The sequence below is a fragment of the Melanerpes formicivorus genome, unplaced genomic scaffold (assembly GCF_026170545.1).
Source record: "Melanerpes formicivorus ecotype bairdi unplaced genomic scaffold, bMelFor1.0.p_v2 SCAF_9, whole genome shotgun sequence".
In the NCBI taxonomy this organism is placed as follows: Eukaryota; Metazoa; Chordata; class Aves; order Piciformes; family Picidae; genus Melanerpes; species Melanerpes formicivorus.
The window spans coordinates 15,982,764-16,006,329 of record NW_027142361.1 but is presented as its reverse complement, the minus strand read 5'-3'; the positions used below and the strand labels follow the sequence as shown (position 1 = coordinate 16,006,329).

General features: G+C 49.6%; 1 protein-coding gene across 8 annotated transcripts in view; it reads left to right on the top strand.

Annotated features, from left to right (window-relative positions):
- Nucleotides 1-23,566, top strand: part of NCOA1 (nuclear receptor coactivator 1) — a 411,243-nt gene that overhangs the window by 274,761 nt on the left and 112,916 nt on the right. For all 8 annotated transcript variants that reach the window (XM_068143160.1, XM_068143159.1, XM_068143155.1 and 5 more), the window contains 2 exons: nt 10,758-10,864; nt 16,457-16,623. In XM_068143160.1, the coding sequence (XP_067999261.1) occupies nt 10,779-10,864; nt 16,457-16,623 (253 nt within the window). In that variant the 5' untranslated portion in view covers nt 10,758-10,778. The remainder of the gene's footprint in view (nt 1-10,757; nt 10,865-16,456; nt 16,624-23,566) is intronic.

The following is a 23,566-nucleotide window of genomic DNA, read 5'->3' as shown; positions in this document are numbered from 1 at the left end:
ACTTGTCAGCTCTGGCAAGTTTTGCTGTAAAATAAACTACTTTTACAATAAGAAGAAACACCGAGTGTATTACATCAAGGACTTAACTCAAGCCAAGGATTTCAGCTAAGGCTGCGATGTTGTCCTTAGTTCACCTCTCTGAGGCATATGGTCACTCTTGCCAAGCCACAGGCCCGCAGTGGAGCCCCCCGATGGGACAGTCAGCTTTACCTGCCATATCCTGGCTCATTTTTCCTTTTAATTTAGTTGCTCAGAGGAAAATCAGGATCTGTGAAAGCAGCATGACTCATGGAGACTCAAATGTTTTTGTGGAGAGCAAGTTAAACCTCCACAAAGAAGGTTTAAACCCTGGGCTGGTCATCTGAAACCTCAGCAAGCCCTTCTCACCCAGAGCAGATGATGCAGCCCTTGCAGTTTTCCAGTTTCTACATTTTCCAAGCATTTGCTTTCCCCCTCCCCATCCTTCCTTAAATTTTCTTTGGCATCATTCTTTCTGGCAAACATGCCAAAGGCATGGGGGATGAACTTGGATATCCGGTCATGGTTGGTATGCTGGCATCTGCTCAGGGTTTCTGATGTCAGAGGACAAGCTCTTGTGCATGTGGCATTCGTCACCTGTGCTGATATTGCTGAAATGATTTCAGGAGCCATATTCACCTAGCACCAGTGACACCAGTGTTAGCAGAAGAGCCTGTGGCCTGCTGAGAGAGGAGCTCTTTCCCCATGGCACCATATTAAGGGTAGATAATTCACTTGTTGCAGAGTAGAGGTTTTCAGTGCTGAGCATAGAGGTAGATTGGTGGGGAAGTGGTAGGAAAAAATGTGTAACACTGCCCTGGACACCTGGATTGTAGGAGGCAGTGAAGCTGCTAATGCTGGTTTTTATAGTTACAGAATCACAGAATGGTCTGGGTGGGAAGGGAGCTTTACAGGCCATGTAGTCCAACTACCCTGCAGTGAGCAAGGGCATCACATTCACAGTCTCAGGCTGCGCCACGGGAGGTTTAGGCTGGATGTTAGGAAGAAGTTCTATACAGAGAGAGTGATTGCTCATTGGAATGGGCTGCCTGGGGAGGTGGTGGAGTCACCATCATTGGAGGTGTTCAGGAGGAGACTTGATGGGGTGCTTGGTGCTGTGGTTTAGTTGTTTAGGTGGGTTGGATTGGTTGATGGGTTGGACACGATGATCTTGAAGGTCTCTTCCAACCTGGTCTATTCTATTCTATTCTATTCTATTCTATTCTATTCTATTCTATTCTATTCTATTCTACTCTATTCTATTCTATTTTATCATCATAGCTCAGTTGGTAGTGCATCACACCCATAATGGGAAGGTCGTGAGTTCAAGCCTGCAGTGGGCAGTAGCGTCCTCCCTACTCTAATCATGAGGTCTGTGGTGACAGGTTGGACTCGATGACCTTTGAGGCCTCTTCCAACCTTAGTGATACTGAATATTAGTACATTAATTTAGCTCACCGATTCTCCACGTGTTCGGGATCGTTCGGGTCCCTGCATGCCGTGGCAGTTTCAAAGCCCGCGGCAGCTCGCGGCAGCTTCCCTTTCAGCGGTAAGCTCCATTGGGGACACACATCGAGACCAGAAGCCTCGGAAAAGCACGGACTGCTGCTGTTTTTGACCTGAAGGACCCGCACACAGTCTCTGCGCTCGGCAGGAATCGGCTCTCACCGATTCTCCACGTGTTTGGGATCGTTCGGGTCCCTGCGTGCCGTGGCAGTTTCAAAGCCCGCGGCAGCTCGCGGCAGCTTCCGTTTCAGCGGTAAGCTCCATCGGGGACACACATCGAGACCAGAAGCCTCGGAAAAGCACGGACTGCTGCTGTTTTTGACCTGAAGGACCCGCACACAGTCTCTGCGCTCGGCAGGAATCGGCTCTCACCGATTCTCCACGTGTTCGGGATCATTCGGGTCCCTGCGTGCCGCGGCAGTTTCAAAGCCCGTGGCAGCTCGCGGCAGCTTCCGTTTCAGTGGTAAGCTCCATCGGGGACACACATCGAGACCAGAAGCCTCGGAAAAGCACGGACTGCTGCTGTTTTTGACCTGAAGGACCCGCACACAGTCTCTGCGCTCGGCAGGAATCGGCTCTCACCGATTCGCCACGTGTTCGGGATCGTTCGGGTCCCTGCGTGCCGCGGCAGTTTCAAAGCCCGCGGCAGCTCGCGGCAGCTTCCGTTTCAGTGGTAAGCTCCATCGGGGACACACATCGAGACCAGAAGCCTCGGAAAAGCACGGACTGCTGCTGTTTTTGACCTGAAGGACCCGCACACAGTCTCTGCGCTCGGCAGGAATCAGCTCTCACCGATTCTTCACGTGTTCAGGATCGTTCGGGTCCCTGCATGCCGCGGCAGTTTCAAAGCCCGCAGCAGCTCGCGGCAGCTTCCGTTTCAGCAGCTTCTCGCTTGGACGCGCGCGCCGCCACACTTTTTTAAAAACAAACATTCTCCAGTAGGTCCGGTGGGCAGGGCTAGCCATGGTGGTAACTCACCGCAATAACTCCTTTAAAAAGTCAGTCTCGACTCAGACTGAGGGGGAATATAAGCAGATAGGTAGGTGTCATAAGTAAGAGGTAGGTGTCCAGGCATCTAGCTGCAGACAGTGCTGGAGCCTGGCACTTGAGATGCAGGGTAGAGGGGACGGCTCCTGCTTTAGGGGTGAGCAGATCGACTGTCTGCTTAGCCTGGTGGCTAGACTGAAGGATAAGGTTGCTAGATTTAGAGATGTATACAATTGCAGAAGGGTGACGAACCTGAGTAACCAGGCTCTGCAGGCCCCCCCAGCAGAGGCCAGTTATCCAAAAAGAAGAGTGGAATGGATGCAGGTTCCTATCAAAAGATGCAAGGTTAAACCTCCTTGCCCCCCCTCACCCCCCCCCACTGCCCTTGGAAAACAAGTACGGGGCATTGGAGGGTGAGGGTGAGGTGATTCTGATATCGGAGGACACGCCATCTGGGGTTTTCCCTGTGGCAAAACAGCCTAAGGTGAAACGACCTAAGGTGAAACAGCCTAAGCTTAAACAGCCTTCCCCTGGCATCAGGACTTGCTCCCTTAAAAAAAAGAGGAGGGTAATTGTTATTGGCGATTCCCTCCTGAGGGGAACAGAGGGCCCCATATGTCGGCCAGTCCCTACTCACAGGGAGGTTTGTTGCCTTCCAGGAGCCATGGTTGGAGATGTTACCAGAAGACTGCCTGGTATGGTGCAGCCCTCTGACTATTATCCCTTGATAGTTATGCAGTTAGGGAATGATGATGTTGCAACCAGAACTCCCAGGGCTATCAAAGATGACTTCAGGGCCCTGGGAGATCTGGTTGAGGGATCAGGGGCACAGATAATTTTTTCGTCTATACCCTTAGTTGCAGGTGGGAATACCATAAGGAACAGGTCAGCAGCTGAAGTCAACAAGTGGCTTAGAGGCTTGTGCAGGCAAAAGAATTTTGGGTTTTTTGATCTTGAAAAACTTTCTGCTGCACCAGGCCAGCTGGCAACAGATGGAGCACATCTGTCCCAGAGGAGGGGTAAGATCAGAGTGTACGAGAATGGCCTATCCCTCAAAGGGAAAAAGATTCTGGGGAGGGAATTGGCAGGTCTCATAGATAGGGCTTTAAACTAGTTTTGAAGGGGGAAGGGGTTGAAACCAGTCCTCCCAGGCTGGGGTCTGGGGGTGATAAGCCAGAGCCAGAGGTGAAACCAGCAGCCCGGATGAAGTGCATGTACACCAATGCACGAAGCATGGGCAACAAACAAGAGGAGCTGGAAGCCTTGCTGCAGCAGGAAAGTTATGATGTAGTTGCCATCACAGAGACGTGGTGGGACGACTCACATGACTGGAGTGCTGCAATTGATGGCTACAGGCTCTTCAGGAGAGACAGGCAAGGAAGAAGGGGTGGAGGGGTGGCCCTGTACGTCAGGGAGGCACTAGATGCCATTGAGATGGAGATTAGGGACGATCGGGTTGAGTGCCTCTGGGTAAGAATTAGAGGGAAGGCCAACAGGGCTGACATCCTGGTTGGAGTCTGTTATAGACCACCCAACCAGGAGGAGGATGTTGATGAGTCATTCTATAGGCAGCTTAAGGCTGTCTCAAGATCGCCTGACCTTCTTCTCATGGGTGACTTCAACTTGCCTGATATCTGCTGGGATCTTAACATAGCAGAGAAGTGGCAATCTAGGAGGTTCTTAGAATGCATGGAGGACAGCTTCTTATCCCAGGTGCTGCGAGAGCCTACCAGCAGCAAGGCTATGCTTGACCTCCTCTTCACCAATAGGGAAGGGTTGGTGGGTGATGTGGTGGTCGGAGGGTGCTTAGGGGCCAGTGACCACGAGATAATTGAATTCTCATTATTTGGTCGAGCTAAGAGGGGTAGCAAGAAGACCTCCACTCTGGATTTCCGGAGGGCGGACTTCAGGCTACTCAAGGAACTAATTCAGAGGGTTCCTTGGGATAAAGCCCTTAAAAACAAAGGGGTCCAGGAGAGCTGGTCCTACTTCAAGGAAGAACTGTTGAAGGCTCAGGGACAGGCTGTGCCAATGTGCCAGAAGATGAGCCGCCGGGGCAGACGGCCAGCCTGGATGGTTAAAGAACTTTTAATGGAACTAAGGGAAAAAAAGAGGGTGTATCACCTTTGGAAGAGAGGGGAGGCAACCCGTGAAAAATTTAAGGATGTTGCTAGGTCTTGCAGGAAGAAAATTAGGGAGGCAAAAGCGCATTTGGAGCTTAGTCTGGCCTCTGCTGTGAAGGACAACAAAAAGTCCTTCTATAAATACATTAATAGCAAGAGGAAGGGCAGAGACAACCTCCACTCCTTGGTGGACACGGAGGGGAACGTTGTGATAAGGGATGAGGAAAAGGCAGAGATACCTAACACCTTCTTTGCCTCAATTTTTACTAGCAGGACAGAATGTCTTCCAGACAGCTGGCCTGCAGAGCTGGCAGAAGGAGCCAGGGAGCAGCATAGTTTTCCACTGTTCCAAAATGGGGTAGTTGGTGATCTGCTCAGCCGCCTGGATCCCCACAAGTCCATGGGACCAGATGGGATCCATCCTAGGGTGCTGAGGGAGCTGTCAGAGGAGCTGGCCAAGCCACTCTCCATCATTTTTCAGCAGTCCTGGCTCACTGGAGATGTCCCAGAAGACTGGAAGCTGGCCAACATGGTGCCCATCCACAAGAAGGGCCGGTTAGATGAGCCAGGGAATTATAGGCCTGTCAGCCTGACCTCAGTGCCAGGCAAGATCATGGAACAGGTCATCCTGAGTGCATTAACACAGCACTTAGAGGATGGCCAAGGGATCAGGCTCAGCCAACATGGATTTAGGAAGGGCAGGTCCTGCCTGACCAACCTGATCTCCTTCTATGATCAGGTGACCCGCCTGGTGGATGTGGGGAGGCCTGTGGATGTAGTTTACCTGGACCTCAGCAAGGCCTTTGACACCGTCCCCCATAGCAAACTCCTGGCCAAGCTGTCAGCCCATGGCTTGGACAGCAGCACTCTGAGCTGGGTTAGGAACTGGCTGGATGGCCGAACCCAGAGAGTGGTGGTGAATGGTGTCACATCCAGCTGGCGGCCAGTCAGTAGTGGAGTCCCCCAGGGATCAGTGCTGGGCCCTGTGCTCTTTAACATCTTTATTGATGATCTGGATGAGGGCATTGAGTCTATCATCAGTAAATTTGCTGATGACACCAAGCTGGGGACAGGAGTTGATCTGCTAGAGGGTAGAGAGGCTTTGCAGAGAGACCTCGACAGGCTGGACAGATGGGCAGAGTCCAACGGCATGAGATTGAACACATCCAAGTGCCGTGTTCTGCACATTGGCCACAACAACCCCATGCAGTGCTACAGGCTGGGGTCAGAGTGGCTGGAGAGCAGCCAGGCAGAGAGGGACCTGGGGGTGCTGGTTGATGGTAGGATGAACATGAGCCTGCAGTGTGCCCAGGCAGCCAAGAGGGCCAATGGCATCCTGGCCTGCATTAAGAACAGTGTGGCCAGCAGGAGCAGGGAGGTCATTCTGCCCCTGTACACTGCACTGGTTAGGCCACACCTCGAGTACTGTGTCCAGTTCTGGGCCCCTCAGTTTAGGAAGGATGTTGACTTGCTGGAATGAGTCCAGAGAAGGGCAACGAAGTTAGTGAGGGGCTTGGAACACAAGCCCTATGAGGAGAGACTGAGGGAGCTGGGGTTGCTTAGCCTGGAGAGGAGGAGACTCAGGGGTGACCTTATTGCTGTCTGCAACTACCTGAAGGGGGGTTGTAAACAGGCAGAGGTTGGTCTCTTCTCCCAGGCAGCCAGCACCAGAACAAGAGGACACAGTCTCAGGCTGCGCCAGGGGAAGTTCAGGCTGGAGGTCAGGAGGAAGTTTTACACAGAGAGAGTGATTGCCCATTGGAATGGACTGCCCGGGGAGGTGGTGGAGTCGCCGTCACTGGAGGTGTTCAGGAGGAGACTTGACAGGGTGCTTGGTTACATGGGTTAGTTGATTAGGTGGTGTTGGGTGATAGGTTGGACGCGATGATCTTGAAGGTCTCTTCCAACCTGGTTTATTCTATTCTATTCTATCAACTGAAGCAGGATGCTGAGAGTTCTGTCCAACCTGACCTGGAATGTTTCCAGGGTTGGGACTTCTACCACCTCTCTAGGCAGCCTGGGCCAGTGTCTCACCACCCTCAGCATAAACTATTTATTCCTTCTCTCTAGTCCAAATCTCCATGCTTTTAGTTTGAATCCATCACAACTTGTCCTGGTGCAACAGGCCCTGATAAAAAGTCCATCCACAACTTTTGTTTAGGCCCCTTTAAGTACTGAAAGGCCACAATAGAGTCTCCCTGGAGCCTTCTCTTCTCCAGGATGAACAACCCCAACTCTTGCAGCCTGGCCTCACAGCAGAGGGGTTCCAGACCTTGCATCATTTCTGTAGCCTCCTCTGGACCTGCTCAAACAGGTCCATGTCTCTCCTGTGCTGAGGACCCCAGATCTGGACACAACACTGCAGGTGGGGTCTCACCAGAGTGGAGCAGAGGGACAGAATCTCCTCCCTCAACCTTCTGGCCATGCTGCTTTGGGTTGTAGCCTAAGAGACAAGTTGGCCTTCTGGGTTTTAACATGAACACTGGGATGTTCAAGGAACCAGAGAGTGGAGGAGATGCTCATGGCTATGTCCATCCCTCTGCAATGCTCTAAGATTAGAAGAAGCTGGTCTGCAGATATAACCTGGGATTCTGACAAGTTTCAAAAGCCGGTAGGACTTTAGTCATCACCTGTCTGAGCATGTGGTAAGCCAGTGCCAGTCTCTTTTGATGAGTGGCTGCCTTGCACTGGGCTGGGCAGTGAGTGGGAGGTGCTGCACCACCAAAGACAACCCAGTGGTGCTTTCAGGCAGGCTGAACAAAACATGGGAGGAATCTCAGCTGTGGGAACTGTGGACATGTCTTGAAGGGCTTGTTTTATCCCAGTCTGTCAGCAGTTTAATGCTCCTTAAAATTCCAGCTTTTAGAACGTAATAGCAGATGTTAGTCAGTTAGAGGGTAGAAAGGCTCTGCAGAGGGACCTCGACCGACTGGACAGATGGGCAGAGTCCAATGGGATGGCATTCAACAAGTCCAAGTGCCGAGTGCTGCACTTTGGCTACGGCAATCCCATGCAGAGCTACAGGCTGGGGTCAGAGTGGCTGGAGAGCTCCCAAACAGAGAGGGACCTGGGGGTGCTGATCGACAGCCACCTGAATATGAGCCAGCAGTGTGCCCAGGTGGCCAAGAGGGCCAATGGCATCCTGGCCTGCATTAGGAATAGTGTGGCCAGCAGGAGCAGGGAAGTCATTGTGCCCCTGTACTCTGCTCTGGTTAGGCCGCACCTTGAGTACTGTGTCCAGTTCTGGGCCCCTCAGTTTAAGAAGGACATTGAAACACTTGAACGTGTCCAGAGAAGGGCAACAAGGCTGGTGAGAGGCCTTGAACACAAGCCCTATGAGGAGAGGCTGAGGGAGCTGGGATTGTTTAGCCTGGAGAAGAGGAGGCTCAGGGGTGGCCTCATTGCCCTCTACAACTACCTGTGGTGAAGGCACATTATGCCCCGATACTGAATATTGTCCCAGCATGTGGGCAAGTAAACGCAGCCGCATTCTCTCCCTGAGGCTGTTTGCATCAGCCCTGAGAACCGCCGTGGTTGGGCCGACCCCCGTAGCTTTGCCTGCTGCCGCGTCATCCGAGCCCACCTACCGGCCACCGTCGTCCCGCCCCGCCGTGCGAGTCGACTTTGAGGACCGACACCACGGGCCGACCCCGATCAGGACCGATCCCTGTTGTCTGAAGGGAATCAAATATCTTCCACGTGCTTTCCATCCACTAGCACTCAGTTCAAAGTATCCGCGTCTAGCAGAGTAAGCGCTGACGCATAGAAAGATTGTAATATTGCTGTGTATAGCCAGGAGCTGCCCGCGTCCCGCCGAGTCTCCATCTAATGGCCAAGCGGCGGAACTGCTTATATATTTCGTTATATAAATAGAGAAAGGGTTTATCGATAGTTCAATTAAGTTATAATCATAACACTAAGCCACTTGTGGAATGTATTTCACGAACGTGCACTAGATCATGTATATAAGTTGGTGATTCATCGGTTATTAATAGTTTATAATTAATAAATATAATGTTTTCATAATTCATATTTCATATTAATAAATTTAATAACCTCTTCACCACACTACCTGAGGGGTGGTTGTGGCCGGGAAGGGGTTGGTCTCTTCTCCCAGGCAACCAGCACCAGAACAAGGGGACACAGTCTCAAGTTGCGCCAGGGGAGGTTTAGACTCGAGGTGAGGAGGAAGTTCTTCACCGAGCGAGTCGTTCGTCATTGGAACAGGTTGCCCAGGGAGGTGGTTGAGTCACCATCCCTGGAGGCGTTCAAGAGGATATTGGACGTGGCACTTGGTGCCATGGTCTAGTGATGGGGTCTGTGTTGATAGGTTGGACTCGATGATCCTCGAGGTCCTTTCCAACCTAAGTTTTACTGTGATACTGTGATACTGTAATAGAAGAAATTAAAAGAAGAAGCTCGAGAACAGAGAATAGTTTGGGTTGGAAGTGACCTTCAAAGGTCATCTAATCCGACCTCCCTACAATGAACTTAGTCTTTTCAGTCCCCAAACAACTTCAGTCCCATTACTTTATTGTATAATAATAGAAATGTTTAAATTATAAAAGACCATTAAGCTCATGAAGTCCAACCATAAGAAGCAAATGTGCACAGCTGGGTTATTTTCTGGAGAAGCTCTGTCCCTTGGTTTAACTTGTTGTATGAGGCATTGATCATGTCCTGTAGATGCATGTAGTCCCATTTAGGTTGTTGGAGTGGACTGTGAATTCTCAGCTTTAAGAGTATCATGGGTTTCACCCTTCAAGGTGAAGTGGCCAAATAGAAGCTTTAAGTGACTTTCTTGCCTTTATTTGGCTTACATCATGTTTTATTCAGTTCAATATACAAAATATAACTCATCATTAAGAAGCATTAGGATGTGGGATATTGCAGTGTTACACTCATGACTTCTGGGCCTTCTTTGGTTGCTTAGACCTCTCATTTGCGATAGCACGGACTAGTTTACCACACATCTGTTGAAATAACACCCTATAAATAAGGCTGAAATGTCCATGTGTTGGAGAGAGCTGGAACCCAGGAGGTAGCTGGTGTTGGGACCAACCAAGAACTAGTCACAGTAGGAAACTCATCGCTAGGAGAAGATTTAGCCTGGGAGGACCATCCATGGGAGGCAGCCTCAGCAGGAGGTGAGGAAGGGGTTTGTGGGGAGGGTGTCACATCCTGTTAAAGAGATGAGTCAGTTTGCAGCTCTAATTAAAGCCCAGGCCATGTGCTGGGGGGAAAGGAGATGGTGGGGGAGCAAGAGCTCAGACATAATGGCAAGGGGTGGAGTGACCTCTGCCAGCTGTGATTCAGAGGAGCCAGTGGTAGATGGGAGAGGAGCTGGATATGAGCTGAAGGTTTGCAGGAGAAGGGAATGCATCCAAAGTGATCAAACACACATAAACAAAGCAGTGAAACAGGCTGTGTTTAGAGAGTTGAAGTGCTGCAAAACCAGGACACGGAGAGCTCAGTCTGTGATGTAAGGATCACGGTGAGGGCTCTGGACAAATGGTGAACAGGAGACATAAAAAGGAAGGTGACATAATCACTTCATGTCTTCCCTTTGCACCATTTCCTTCACACTTAAGACATCAGTTCAGTCTCCTTCTCTGGAGACACTCAAGCCTGCCTGGACACATTCCTGTGTGACCTGCTCTAGGTGACCCTGCTCTGGCAGGAACGTTGGACTAGATGATCTTTCGAGGTCCCTTCCAACCCTTACCATTCTGTGATTCTGTGAGTTGTAGAATTATAGAATGGTCTGGGTTGGAATGGACCTCCAAAGGTCATCTACTTCAACCTCCTCAGCAGTCAGCAGGGGCATCCTCAACTAGATCAGGTTGCCCAGAGCCCTGTTGAGCGTCACCTTGAGGGATGGGGCCTCAACTACCTCCCTGGGCAACCTGTTCCAGTGTTCCACAATCCTCATGTTAAAGAACTTGATCCTAACATCCAATCTAAATCTACTCCTTCTCTAGTTTGGTTCTGTGATAAAGACTTGTGTTGGTTGATTACTTCTTCAGAGGTCACTTAGTCCATGTTCTTTGTGTCTGCTGCAGAGGAACTGCTCCTTCTGCAGCTCAAAGGCATTGTCCTTACCTTCTCTGTCTTTGATTCCAGGTGCAAAGTAGGTCAACCAACATGAGCGGCCTTGGGGACAGCTCCACGGACCCTGCCAACCCTGACTCTCGAAAGAGGAAAGGCTCCCCGTGCGATACAGCCCAGAGGTATGTGAGGCGCTCCCGAGCCCATGGCTACTTTGTCATTCCCCCCGCGTCGCTCCGTCCCATCTGCTCGAGCAGATGGAGCGGGAGGCAGCCACTCGCAAACGTTCACACTTCCTACCACAACTTCACCTGCTTTGAGTGGTGGCTGCGGTGGAAGATGGAGCATGGTGGAAGCGCAGCTCCCCATCTGCTCTGCTTCTTGTTAGGAGGCAAACGATGATGAGAGGCTCATTAGCGAAGTCACCGCCCTGGGTTTAGGAGGGAAGGCCATCGGGAGAGCTTGCCCAGGGCAAGTCTGTCACAGAGACTTCTGCAAAGTCTGCACATCATCTCAAACCTTCCCCAGCCTCTCTGCACAGCAGATTCCCAAGAAATCCATTGTTTTGAAATCTACAGAAAGAGCAGTGGAGGCCCTGTTGCTCCATGGTGCAAGGATTCCACATGAGATTTCTGTCTGAAGTGTCTTGGTTTCTGTGTGCTGATGCAGGCTGCTTCAGAGCTCAGCTCGCTGCAGAAGGGCACCGTTTGCTTAGGACAGAGGCAGGGGGTTTGGACTCGATGATCTCTGGAGGTCCCTTCCAACCTCTAATATTCTATGATTCTATGATTCCTGTCTCAGCTACCCTTCCACCTGATTTAGGCTAAGTCCTGGGTAGAGGCAGTTGGGATCTCTTTCCACAGGCTTTTCTAGGCTTCCTGTGAGTTCCATGGTGATAGTGTCTGTTAGGAAGGATGAATGTTATGGCACTGCTGCTGATCCTGTGTCTTTGCTGCCTGGGATGCTGTTTTGGTTGATGTTGCAGAATATTGATGCACTGAGCAAGGATCAGGTGCATTTTCTATCACTTACAGTTAATACACAGAATCCCAGCATGGTGGGGGACCTCTGAAGATCTTCTACACCTACCCACCTGAAAAAGCAGGGTCACACACATCAGCTTGCCCAGGATTACAATGTCCAGGTGGGTTTGGAATCTCTCCAGAGAAGGAGACTGCATAACCTCTTTGGGCAGCCTGTTCCAGTACTCCAGCACCCTCACAGGGGGAAAGTTTTTCCTCCTGTTCAGATGGAACCTCCTGGGTTCCAGTTGCTGCCCTTTGCCCCTTGTCCCATTACTGGACACCACTGAAAAGAGTCTGGCCCCATCCTCTTGCCCCCTGCCCTTTAGATATTGATCAGCATTGAGAAGATCCCCTCTCAGTCTGCTCCAGGCTGATCAGCCCTGAGTCTTTCCTTGTGAGAGATGCTTCAGTCTCCTCAGCATCTTTGTAGCCTCTGCTGGACTCTCTCAAGCAATTCCTTCTCTCTTGAACTGGGAAGCCCAGAATTGGACCTGGGAGTCCAGGTGTAGTATCACTAGGGCAGAGTGGGAGGAGAACCTTCTTTGACCTGCTGGGCACACTTTTATGAATCCACCCCAGGAGACCATTGGCCTTCTTGGCCATGAGGGGACATTGCTGACTCATGGGCAACTTGTTGCCCACCAGCCCTCCAAGGTTCTTTTTTGCAGAACTGCTTTCCAGCAGGTCAACCCCTAACCTGTAGTGGTGCAGGGTGTTATTCCTCCTCAGGTGCAGTACCCTACACTTGCCCTTGTTGAATTTCATGAGGTTTCCCTCCATCCATCTCTCCAGCCTGACACATGATACTATAGACACTAAATGTAAAGGAAATGGGGTTCCAGTAGAGACATGTGAAGTGGTTGGTTGAGAATTTCTGGATTGTTTGTTGCAAGCTTATTTCAGTTGCAGCATCTCTCTTCTGTAGAGCTGAAACCCAAAGGCCCTGTGGGTCATGGCTTAGCTGTTCTAGTCAGTACAGAAGACATTGTGATAACAATTGTATTCTGCAAAATACTTCTGTAGTCATCTGAAATATTTTTCCTTTCTGGCTGAGTCATACAAGTCAGAGCTCTGCAGCCCTCATTGCTGTCTCCATGCTGGTCTCAGAGCTGGTCCTCACCCCAGCAGTGAGTGTGGGTTGAAGCCGTTGGCCCTTGAATCCCCCTGGCAGAGCCATGGGTAGCAAGGTGGGCTTGGACACCTCTTCCTGAAGGAACTGCTCTCCAGATGAATGATCACACACCTGATTTTGCTTAATCTGTTCTGCCTTTGGAAAGTAGATCTCTTGTGGTTTGTTTCCTGAACTGTAACCACCCCAAGAAATCTTTCTTCTGCTGACACCAGCGGTCTTTCAAAATACATAGGACAAGGACTGAGCCTGATCATAGAGAAGTAGAAACTTCTGGATGGTGGATGTGGTGGGTTAAGAGAAGGCCTAGCTCTCCCTCCCCCACAAAGAAAAGAAACCACAGCTAACCCAGTCAAAGAAGCAAAAGGAATGCTATATTTACAAGCAAAAATGAAATGCAGGTTGTATATATACACAATATACAGTATTTACAATATATATACAGAAATATACAGCAAAGAAAAATACAGGAACAAAACTCCCTCCTCCGGACAGAGGAGGGCTCCCCCCCCAGTACCCCACTCTCTCCCCCTACCTCCTTTTTTTCCCAAAAAGGGTTAGAGAGAGAAAAGGCAGTTATTAAGGAAGAAAATTCTTATTAGGCCTCCAAGCGCATGCAGGATTAGTGCTTATCTGTTACTCAAGGTCATTCTGGCTAGTTGCTCAGAAGCAGACAGGCTGGAAAGGGAGAACAGAGAGGAACTGGGTGAAATTCCAACTGAACTAAAACTTAAAGTTGCATTCTACCAATCTACCAATGAAATTCGTTTAGAATATCATGTTTTCATTTTGATACCAAAACATTCAGCCAGAGAGTGTTCCAGCACTGTCCCTTTCTTAAAGGCACAGCCTCAAACGGTCACAATGGATTATCTTTTCTTGTCCAAGCACCATGAGTTTTTACATCCAGAAAGCACCTACAAGCATTTTTAGAACAGCTTTGTTGGGTTGGCTATCCAACCCCAAATACTGCAGCTGAAGCACATTACCAAAATCCAAAAGAGATTAAGACTTCCAGTGCTGCATCTTCCTTCTTTCAGACCATCACCTGACTCACAGCCATGCTGGGGAGGGACCTTGCCCTCCTCCTCAAGCTAGCCAGAGTCCTCCATAACATACTCCAGAGCAAAATGAACTTCAAAACCCCTTTGTTAAAACCTGGAAGGTTTAACTATTGCTTTTGATGATATTTGGGAGTGATAAAGAGCAGCCCACTGCTGCAATATTCTCATGATGCTTTTATGTAAGGAAAATTGGCCAATTCTCCCTCCTACAATTTGAAAGTTGCCACAGCAACAGCAACATTAAGGGTTTTCATGAAATGAGATCACCCACAACAGAGGGATTTTTTTTTTTCTCTCCCCTCTGCTATTGCTTTTTGGTTTGCAGGAAAAGCTAAGAATTAATTTGACCTTAGCTGAAACACTTTCTCAGCTACTTGGAGAAGCATTTGCCTGCCCATTGCCAGGGAACATGCCAGTGCTGGTGTCACTGGTACCCCTGAAAAGAGAGGCTGAGGTCCATTGCTGGAGCCAGCACTTTTGCAGCAGATGCACATCCAACTTAGATCACAGACTCACAGAATCATTTTGGTTGGAAGAGACCTTTAAGATCAAGTCCAACCTTTAACCTAGCACTGCCAGCTGACCACTAAACCATGTCCCTCAGCACCACATCTACACAGTTTTTCAGTCCCTTCAGGGATGGGGACTCCACCACTGCTCTGGGAAGCCTATTTCAAGGCTTGACAGCCCTTTTGGGGAAGAAATTCTTCCTCATGTCCAACCTAAAACTTCCCTGGTGCAACGTGAGGCTGTTTCCTCTTGTCCTGTAGCTTGTTCCTTGGGAGAAGAGACCAATCTCCACCTGACTCCAACCTCCTGTCAGGGAGCTGTAGAGAGGAAGAAAGCCGCCTTCTCTCCAGATTAAATAACCAGCCACTATTCACAAGCATTATGCTCTAGACCCTTCTCCAGCTTTGCTGCTCTTCTTTAGACACACTCCAGCACCTCAATGTCCTTCCTGGAATGAGAGGCCCAAAACTGATCCCAGGCTTCCAGGTGTGGCCTCACTAGTGCCAAGTACAGGTAGACAATCCCTGCTGGCCACAGTACTGCTGATCTAAGCCAAGATTCTGTTGGCTTTCTTGGCCACCTGGGCATACTACTGGCTCACCTTCAACATACCTCAGTAAAGCTGTGATTGCTGCTCCTTATACTGGTTGGCAGCTGCCTGTCCAGGAAGTGAGGGTGCTTGCACTCATCCAAGCCTGTTGCAGAGGAGTTTCTGTGTATCTTCCATGCAAGAGCTTACTTGTGGCACTTCATGAGACTGGAGACCCAGGCAGAAACACAACTTATGTTTTCCAGACCTTGACTTTATTTTTTGTCTTTCTTTCTGGATTCTGCTGTTCTGATGGTTTAAAAGAAGTTGAGGCATTCCTGTTGCTCCTCTGGGCAGTCACAGCACCTGGGGAGACACAGAAGAAGTGAGGTGATTGAGAGTGCACTTGGTAGGCAAGGGGTGGTTCATCAGAGAGTTTCATCCCTGCAATCATCAGGTATTTTCATGTGAGAGCAAGTTTAAGGAGAAGAATTATGCCCAAGAGATAAAGCCTGCCTGCATATCTGTCAGACCTGGATATTGAGCCAATAAAGTGGAATTAGGGAAAAATAAAGAAGAATCCATACAGCCTGCCTGAGGTGCTCCTTAGAAGGGAGAGCTGGTGGTGCCTCATCCTCTTTTGGACAGCTATGGTTTCTAAAGGGTCTCTACAGAGCTGGCAAGGTATATTCATGCTCTGGTTGACTTGCACTCTCAGCAGACATGACAACCCAAACATCTTCTTTAAGCCTTCAGCTATTAGCAGAGCTTGTTTTACTACACAGAACAGTTTTGCTGTAACTCATTTATAACTATTTCTTGAGAGGAAGGTGGAGTCTTGAATGTTAGAGTCTGGTTTTGTTGGGAGTGTTTGGATAGACCCATTTATCTTCCTTGGCATTAGTTTTGGAATCACAGAATTGTTTTGGTTGGAAGAGACCTTTGAGATCATCATCTTCAAATCTTAATTCAGCACTGCCAGATCATCACTAAACCATGTCCCTCAGCATCACATCTACATGGACTCCACCACTGCTCTGGGCAGTCTGTTCCAGGTCTTGACAACTCATTGGGGAGGAAACTGTTCCTCATGTCCAATATAAATCTCCCCTAGCACAACTTGAGGCCATTTCCTCTGGTACTGTCACTTGTTCCTTGGGAGAAAAGACTTCTACCTTACTCCAGCTTCCTTTTGGGGAGGTGTGGAGAGCAAGATGGTCTCACCTCAACCTTCTTTTCTCCAGGCTAACCCCCCCCCCCCCCATCTCCTTCAGGTGCTTTTCAGCAGACTTGTGCTCTAGAGCCCTCAATATGTGTATTCTGATTATATGCATAAAAGCAGAAAAGAGCCTGAATGAATTCCCCAGTGTTTCTGAGATCTTTTGATTATAGCATGGTCATCACTCCAGACAATACTTGCATGTTTGGGTTCTTGTCCAGTGCCCAGGTGATACTAAACTCTGCAGTTGGAAAGAGTTATTAATGTGACTTTTAATTCTTTCCCCCTTGTCTAACAGCAATGAAAAGCGGCGACGGGAGCAGGAGAACAAATATTTAGAGGAGCTGGCGGAGCTGCTGTCTGCAAACATTGGGGACATCGACACTCTGAGTGTCAAACCTGACAAATGCAAGATCCTGAAAAAGACAGTGGATCAGATCCAGCAGATGAAGAGGTTGGAGCAAGGTAAGGCAACAGCTTCCTGCCCTGGTGTCTTTGGGAAGTTTCAGAGTAAGAGTGTTCGCTTTAGACACTAAATCACACAATTAATGCAAAATCGTGACATAACCATTCCATTTGCAATGGTTTTCCTTCTCCTGCATTTGTGGAAGCAGTAATATGGAAGGGGAAGCTTTGCCTCCATTGCATGGCTTCTTTGGGGTGCCACCTTTGTTTTCTGGTTTAAGGTGGCACTTTACTCTGTCATCATAAAATTGTTTGGATTGAAAAATACCTTTAAGATTGTCGAGTCCAACAGGTAACCCAGCAGTGCCAAGCCACCACTAAACCATGCCACTCAGTGTCATATCTCCACATCTTTTAGATCCCTCCAGGGATGGAGACTCTACCACCACCCTGGGCAGCCTGTTCCAGGGCTTGGAAGAAATTGTTCCTCATGTCCAAGCTAAATCTCCCCTGGCACAACTTGAGGTCATTTCCTTTTGTCCTATGGCTTGCTCCTTGAGAGAAGAGGCCAACCCTGACCTGGCTCCAACCTCCTTTCAGGGAGTAGTAGAGAGCGAGGTCTCCCTACAGCCTTCTTTTCTTTAGGTTAAACAATCCCATGTCCCTCAGCCACTCCTCACAGGACTTGTTCTCTAGACTCTTCACCAGCTTCCTTGGACAGAGTCCAAATGATTCATCCTGAAATTATGCCTTAGATTAAACAGAAGTGCGTGTTAAACTTTCAGGATCAGGCCCATTAAGGGCTTATCAGCAATTAACTGTGTGCAGAAACCCCATTTTGTGGCTGGGTAAGGTGAAGGACAGATAACTCTGCCACATGCTGTGATAGGCTTGGTGAAGAACCACGTAGCCTTGTCAGATCTGTTCTCCAGGCAACCAAGCAGATTAGAAGGGTATTAATCCACCTCCCGCTGGTGAGTACAGGCTCTGCAACTGGTGAACAGAGAAGAGATGCTGGAGAAACCATAATCAAGGTTAAAATTCACCCCCAGAGTCAACTCACAGGCTGGACTGCAGAAGTCTAAAGGGCTTGAGCAACGCACAGAAGAATGGATGAGGTTTAGTAAGGAGGGAGTGGGACATGTTCAGCTCCCAGCACCCTCAGCATCCCTCCTGGAGCTGCTGCAGGTGGGCTCCAGCTTGCTCTGCATTGCACCTGCTTAAGGGCTGCCCATTTCATGCGCTTAAATACTTTGTCCTTTGTGTAAATGCTTTGTCCTTAGTGCAAGCACTTTGTGCACAAGGTGAGCCCCACTCCCTGTTAGTGCTGAGAGCACATCATCAGTCAAGCACTGCCTTTGCCAAAGCTCCCGTCACACGCTCTGAGTGGAGCCATGTTGCCCGGTAACAGATGTTGAATTTTCCTCAAACGCCATGTCTCAGGTGTGGGTACACACAAACAGGCACTTCATAGACTCACTGAATCTTCTGAGTTGGAAGGGACCTTTAAAGGTCATCTAGTCTAACCACCTTGCAGTGATCAGGGATGTCTTCAACTAGATCAGGTTGCTTAGAACCCTATCCAACATGACCTGGAATGTTTCCAGGGATGGGGCATCTACCACCTCTCTGGGTAACCTGGCCCAAATCTCGGAAATGATCTAAGGGGCTTCTCATCAAGAGAACCTCAGCAGCTAGATTTCATCCCCTGCTTGCTCATAGCTCAGTCTGATGAGCCCCAGGACTGTGAGAACTTGTCCAACCAAAACACAGAATCACAGAATACATCTGGTTGGAGGAGACCTCAAAGATCACCCAGTCCAAGCCTCGACCCAGCACTGAAGGGTCAACACTAAACCTTGTCCCTAAGTGCTAGGTCCAGGGCAAGCTCAGTGACAAACCGTTCAGCTCACACTGCCTGGGCCTCCCGATGAAGCAGGACAAATGCTTTTAGATTTCATTCACGTTGTGTCCAGGCTCTGAAAGGGCTTTGGTAGCGGGTGAGTACACCCAGGTTCCTGCTTGCTGTCACTTCACTGTTCATTAGTTTTCTTGACATTGCACAGCAGGGCTGAACATTAACTAGGACAAGCACTACTTAAAAATATTATGCCTCGAGCTTTGCTCGGTGTCACCAGCTTATCTAGTGCAGCACCAAGTGACCAAAGGAAAGAAACTTCACCTATATTTGTTCTTAGCAAACTTGCTTGTGGGAGCATTTCACATGAGGAAGTAGGAAAAATTGGCAAATAGTCAGAATATTTGTGGCCAGAGACAATTTTCTCTCCTTGTAGTTTAAATATTGTCTCCCCGCCTACATCCTTCCTCCTTCTCCTTCTCCTCCTCTCTGTTTCTCAGCTGTAAAGCAGATTAACATTTGATAACTACTGAGGATCACAGTATCACAGTATCACTTAGGTTGGAAAGGACCTCGAGGATCATCGAGTCCAACCTGACACCGCAGACCCCATGACTAGACCATGGCACCAAGTGCCACGTCCAATCTCCCCTTGAACGCCTCCAGGGTCGATGACTCAACCACCTCCCTGGGCAACCCATTCCAATGCCGAATGACTCGCTCGGTGAAGAACTTCCTCCTCACCTCGAGTCTGAACCTCCCCTGGCGCAGCTTGAGACTGTGTCCCCTTGTTCTGGTGCTGGTTGCCTGGGAGAAGAGGCCAACTCCCTCCTGGCTACAACCACCCTTCAGGTAGTTGTAGAGGGCAATAAGGTCACCCCTGAGCCTCCTCTTCTCCAGGCTAAACAATCCCAGCTCCCTCAGCCTCTCCTCATAGGGCTTGTGTTCAAGGCCTCTCACCAGCCTTGTTGCCCTTCTCTGGACACTCTCAAGTGTCTCAATGTCCTTCTTAAACTGAGGAGCCCAGAACTGGACACAGTACTCAAGGTGCGGCCTAACCAGAGCAGAGTACAGGGGCACTATGACCTCCCTGCTCCTGCTGGCCACACTATTCCTAATGCAGGCCAGAATGCTATTGGCCCTCCTGGCCACCTGAGCACACTGCTGGCTCATATTCAGGTGGCTGTCGATCAGCACACCCAGGTCCCTCTCTGTCTGGGAGCTCTCCAGCCACTCCGACCCCAGCCTATAGCTCTGCATGGGATTGCCATAGCCAAAGTGCAGCACTCGGCACTTGGACTTGTTGAAAGCCATCCCATTGGACTCTGCCCATCTTTCCAGTCGGTCGAGGTCCCTCTGCAGAGCCTTTCTACCCTCTAATTGACTAACATCTGCCCCTAACTTTGTGTCATCTGCAAACTTGCTGATGACTGACTCTACCCCTTCATCCAGATCATCAACGAATATGTTGAAGAGGACAGGGCCCAGCACTGATCCCTGGGGGACACCACTGGTGACTGGCCTCCAGCTGGATGCGGCACCGTTCACGACCACTCTCTGGGCCCGGCCCTCCAGCCAGTTGCTAACCCAGCACAGAGTGTAGTGGTCCAATCCACAGGCTGACAGCTTAGTCAGCAGTTTGCTGTGGGGGACGGTGTCAAAGGCCTTGCTGAAGTCTAGGTAGACCACATCCACAGGCCTCCCCACATCCACCAGGCGGGTCACCTGATCATAGAAAGAGATCAGGTTGGAGAGGCAGGATCTGCCCTTCCTGAATCCATGTTGGCTGGACCTGAGCCCTTGGCCATCCTTCAGGTGCGCAGTTATTGCTGCCAGGATAATCTGCTCCATCACTTTCCCTGGCACTGAGGTCAGGCTGACTGGCTGTGGGTTTGTTGCTGAAGTGTTGTGAATGGTATGCTGCAGAGTGTGGCTGTGCTTTCTAGTGCTGTTAGAAAATCCACCTGGAGACATGATTCATGTAACAGAGTTTGGACTTTGCAGTGATATGTTACAGCAGGCTCAGGACAGAATCCCAGAACCACATCATGGTGGGAGTTGGAAGAGACCTCCGGGGATCATCTAGTCCAACCTCCCTGATAAAGCTGGGTCACCCAGAGCAGGCTGTCCAGAATTGCATCCAGTCAAGTTTGGAATCTCTCTAGAGAAGGAAACTCCACAACTTCTCTGGACAGCCTGTTCCAGTGCTTTGGCACCCTCACAGGAAAGAAGTTTTTCCTCCTGTTTAACTGGAACCTCCTGGGTTCCAGTTTGTGTCCATTGCCTTTTGTCCTGTCACTGGGCACTGCTGAAAAGAGTCTGGCCCCATCCTCTTGCCCCTGCCCTTTAGATATTGATCAGCATTGATGAGATTCCCTTTTCAGTCTGCTCTATTCCAGGCTAAACAGCCCCAAGTCTTTCATCCTCTTCTCATCACAGAGATTCTCCGGTCCCCTCAGCAGTTGTGTAGCCTCCACTGGACTCTCCCCAGTAGTTCCCTGTCTCTCTTGAACTGGGGAGACCAGAACTGTATCCAGTGCTTCAGATCTGTACATCACAGCAAATGGTGCTCTTCAGCCCAGTAACAAGCAAAACTCTTAAGCACTGGGGAAAATGATGTTAAACCTTGTAGCAGAGCAGCTATCAATAAAAACAAAACAACTTCCTGTCATTAACTTAATTAATGACATGCTTGGGAAGGGGCAGGTGGCAGTGTCAAGAGAGTGGGGGCATCCTTGCCTCTACCAGCACAGGAAGGTTTTGAGGACACATCCAAGCAACTGCCCACCCTGCACCTCCACCACGAATCGTCCTTGGCTTTAACCTGCAAAGGGGTGGAGGAGCCAGCAGAAGCTTGCAGATGGATCACACACAGGGGCTGAGCCCTCCCTCCCATCCCCCTGCCTGCTGGGCTGCTATTTAAAGTATGAAGCAAATGCTTTTAGAAAAGATTCCTAGGTCTGGCCACCTTCCAACATTAGTAATGTACAGTTGGCAGAACAAGCAGTTTGCTGTGGCAGCAACCTGAAATTCATCTGCCAAGACAGCAATAAATGCAGCAGAGGAAGAGGCCAGGCAGTTAATTTTTCAGCCTTTGTCCATCCTGCAAAAGTTCTTTAGACTTTTTTCAGTCTGGTGGTTTGAGTGTTGGAGCCCTGAACTCTGCTTGAGCACTGTCACTCACCAGGGAAAGGGGAGAAAAGGCCACCAGTGTCTCTTGGGCAACGTGGAGGTCGGCAAGGAGAAGATCTCTCTGAGCATGCTGCCTGGGCTTTGCAGAGCAGTGGCCAGTCTTTGTGTACCTCCTTCCTCTTTGCCTTGAGGTTGGCATCATGCCCAGCACATTGATGCCAGAGATCTTCTCCTGGGGTAGATCCTCTGCCGCAGAGCCATGCCTTGACACATGTCCCTCCATCACGTAGAGGTGAGCTAGCTTAAGGTTGTGGGAAGCAGGTCAAAGAAGGGAATTCTGCTTCTCTGCTCCACTCTGGTGAGACACCACCTGCTGTGTTGTGCCCACATCTGGAGTGGTCATTACAGGAGAGACATGGACCTGTTGGAGCAGGTCCAGAGGGGGCCATGAGCATGATGCAAGGGGCTGGAACCCCCCTGCTATAGGGACAGGCTGAGAGAGTTGGGGGGTTTCATCCTGGAGAAGAGAAGGCTGTGGGGAGACCTCCTTGTGGCTTTTCATTACTTAAAGGGGCCTGTAAGAACGCTGGGGACAGATTTTCTAGCATGGCCTGTTGTGGCAGGACAAGGCTTTAAAACTAAAAGAGAGGAGATTCAGACTAGATAGAAGGAGGAAATTGTGGACAATGAGGGTAGCGAGACACTGTCCTGGGTAGACACCCCATCCCTGGCAACATTCAAGGTCAGGCTGGAAAGGCCTCTGAACAAGCTGTTCTAGTTGAGGATGTCCCTGCTCACTGCAGGGACCTTTAAAGCTCCCTTCCCACCCAAACTGCTCTGTGATTCAATGATGGTTCTGTGAAGGTTGTTTTAATTCAGCGCAGCACTTCTGTGGTCAAAACCAGATGGATAAATCAAGCTGGACAGCTTTGCTGCTCAACATTTGTTGCTTGTAGGGTTAGCAAAGGTGATGTGAAGGCTGTTAGCAGAAACCATGAGGGCAGCATGATGGAGCTGTGATTGACTCAAGGGGCTGTATGGGAGGGAGGAGGCTCAGCTGCTTCTGGGAAGGCAGACAGTGGGTGGCTGCAAATGTTAAAATCTTGGTCATCTTGGTCATACAGGAGAGTAAAAAATGAGCAGAGATGTCGGGAAAGCTGCACTGATGTGTGGACTACCACTTATTTTGTTCCTTTTCTGTAAGATGATGTGATACTTGATGCCTTCCCTCAGCAGAAGCAGAGGTAGAGCCTTTTCATCCATAAGGAAGCTTCTTTATTCTACACAAAAGGAAAAAACTTCTTTCCAGTGAGGGTGCTGTGCTGGAGCAATGGGCCAGGCTGCCAGGACAGGTTGTGAAGTCTCCTCTAGATATATTCAAAACTTGCCTGGACATGTTGCTGGGCAACCTGCTCTGGGTAACCCTGCTTTATCAGGTGGATTGGACTAGATGATCTCCACAAGTGCCTTACAATCCCCACCACTCTGTTTGATTCTCTGATCAAATACCTCTGTGATCCCAGGCTCTGCAGTGTCAGATGAGCTTGAGAAATGTGTTGCCTTTTAACCCTCTCTCTTTTAATTATACACTCCACTTTTGGGGAGTCATAACCTTTGGTTTATGGATAAGGTGATGAGCAGTGTGCAAAGGCTCTCTGATGGAGATGGGAGCTGGCAGAAGGGTCAGCTCAGCTCAGCTCCCATGTAGAGCTCCCAACCTCAGCAATGTTCTTTTTAAGGTGAAGCCACCAAGTCTTTTCCCAAAAGCCCTCTCTCCTTAATTTCCTTCCAGAGCTGGACTATAAATGCAGCACCTTAATAGACTAGATCAAACTATTGAGCTTTTCATTAAGCCGCCTCCAAACTCTAACCGCCACAGAAGGCTGCCCTTGAAACACCTCCAAAGTGATTCTTCCACCACCTGCATCCAAGGGACTTAATTCCCCCGTCCTTCCTGCATTTGCTCATCACCACTTGCTCCTGCTGTGCCACCATAAGCTTGGCTTCTGCAGG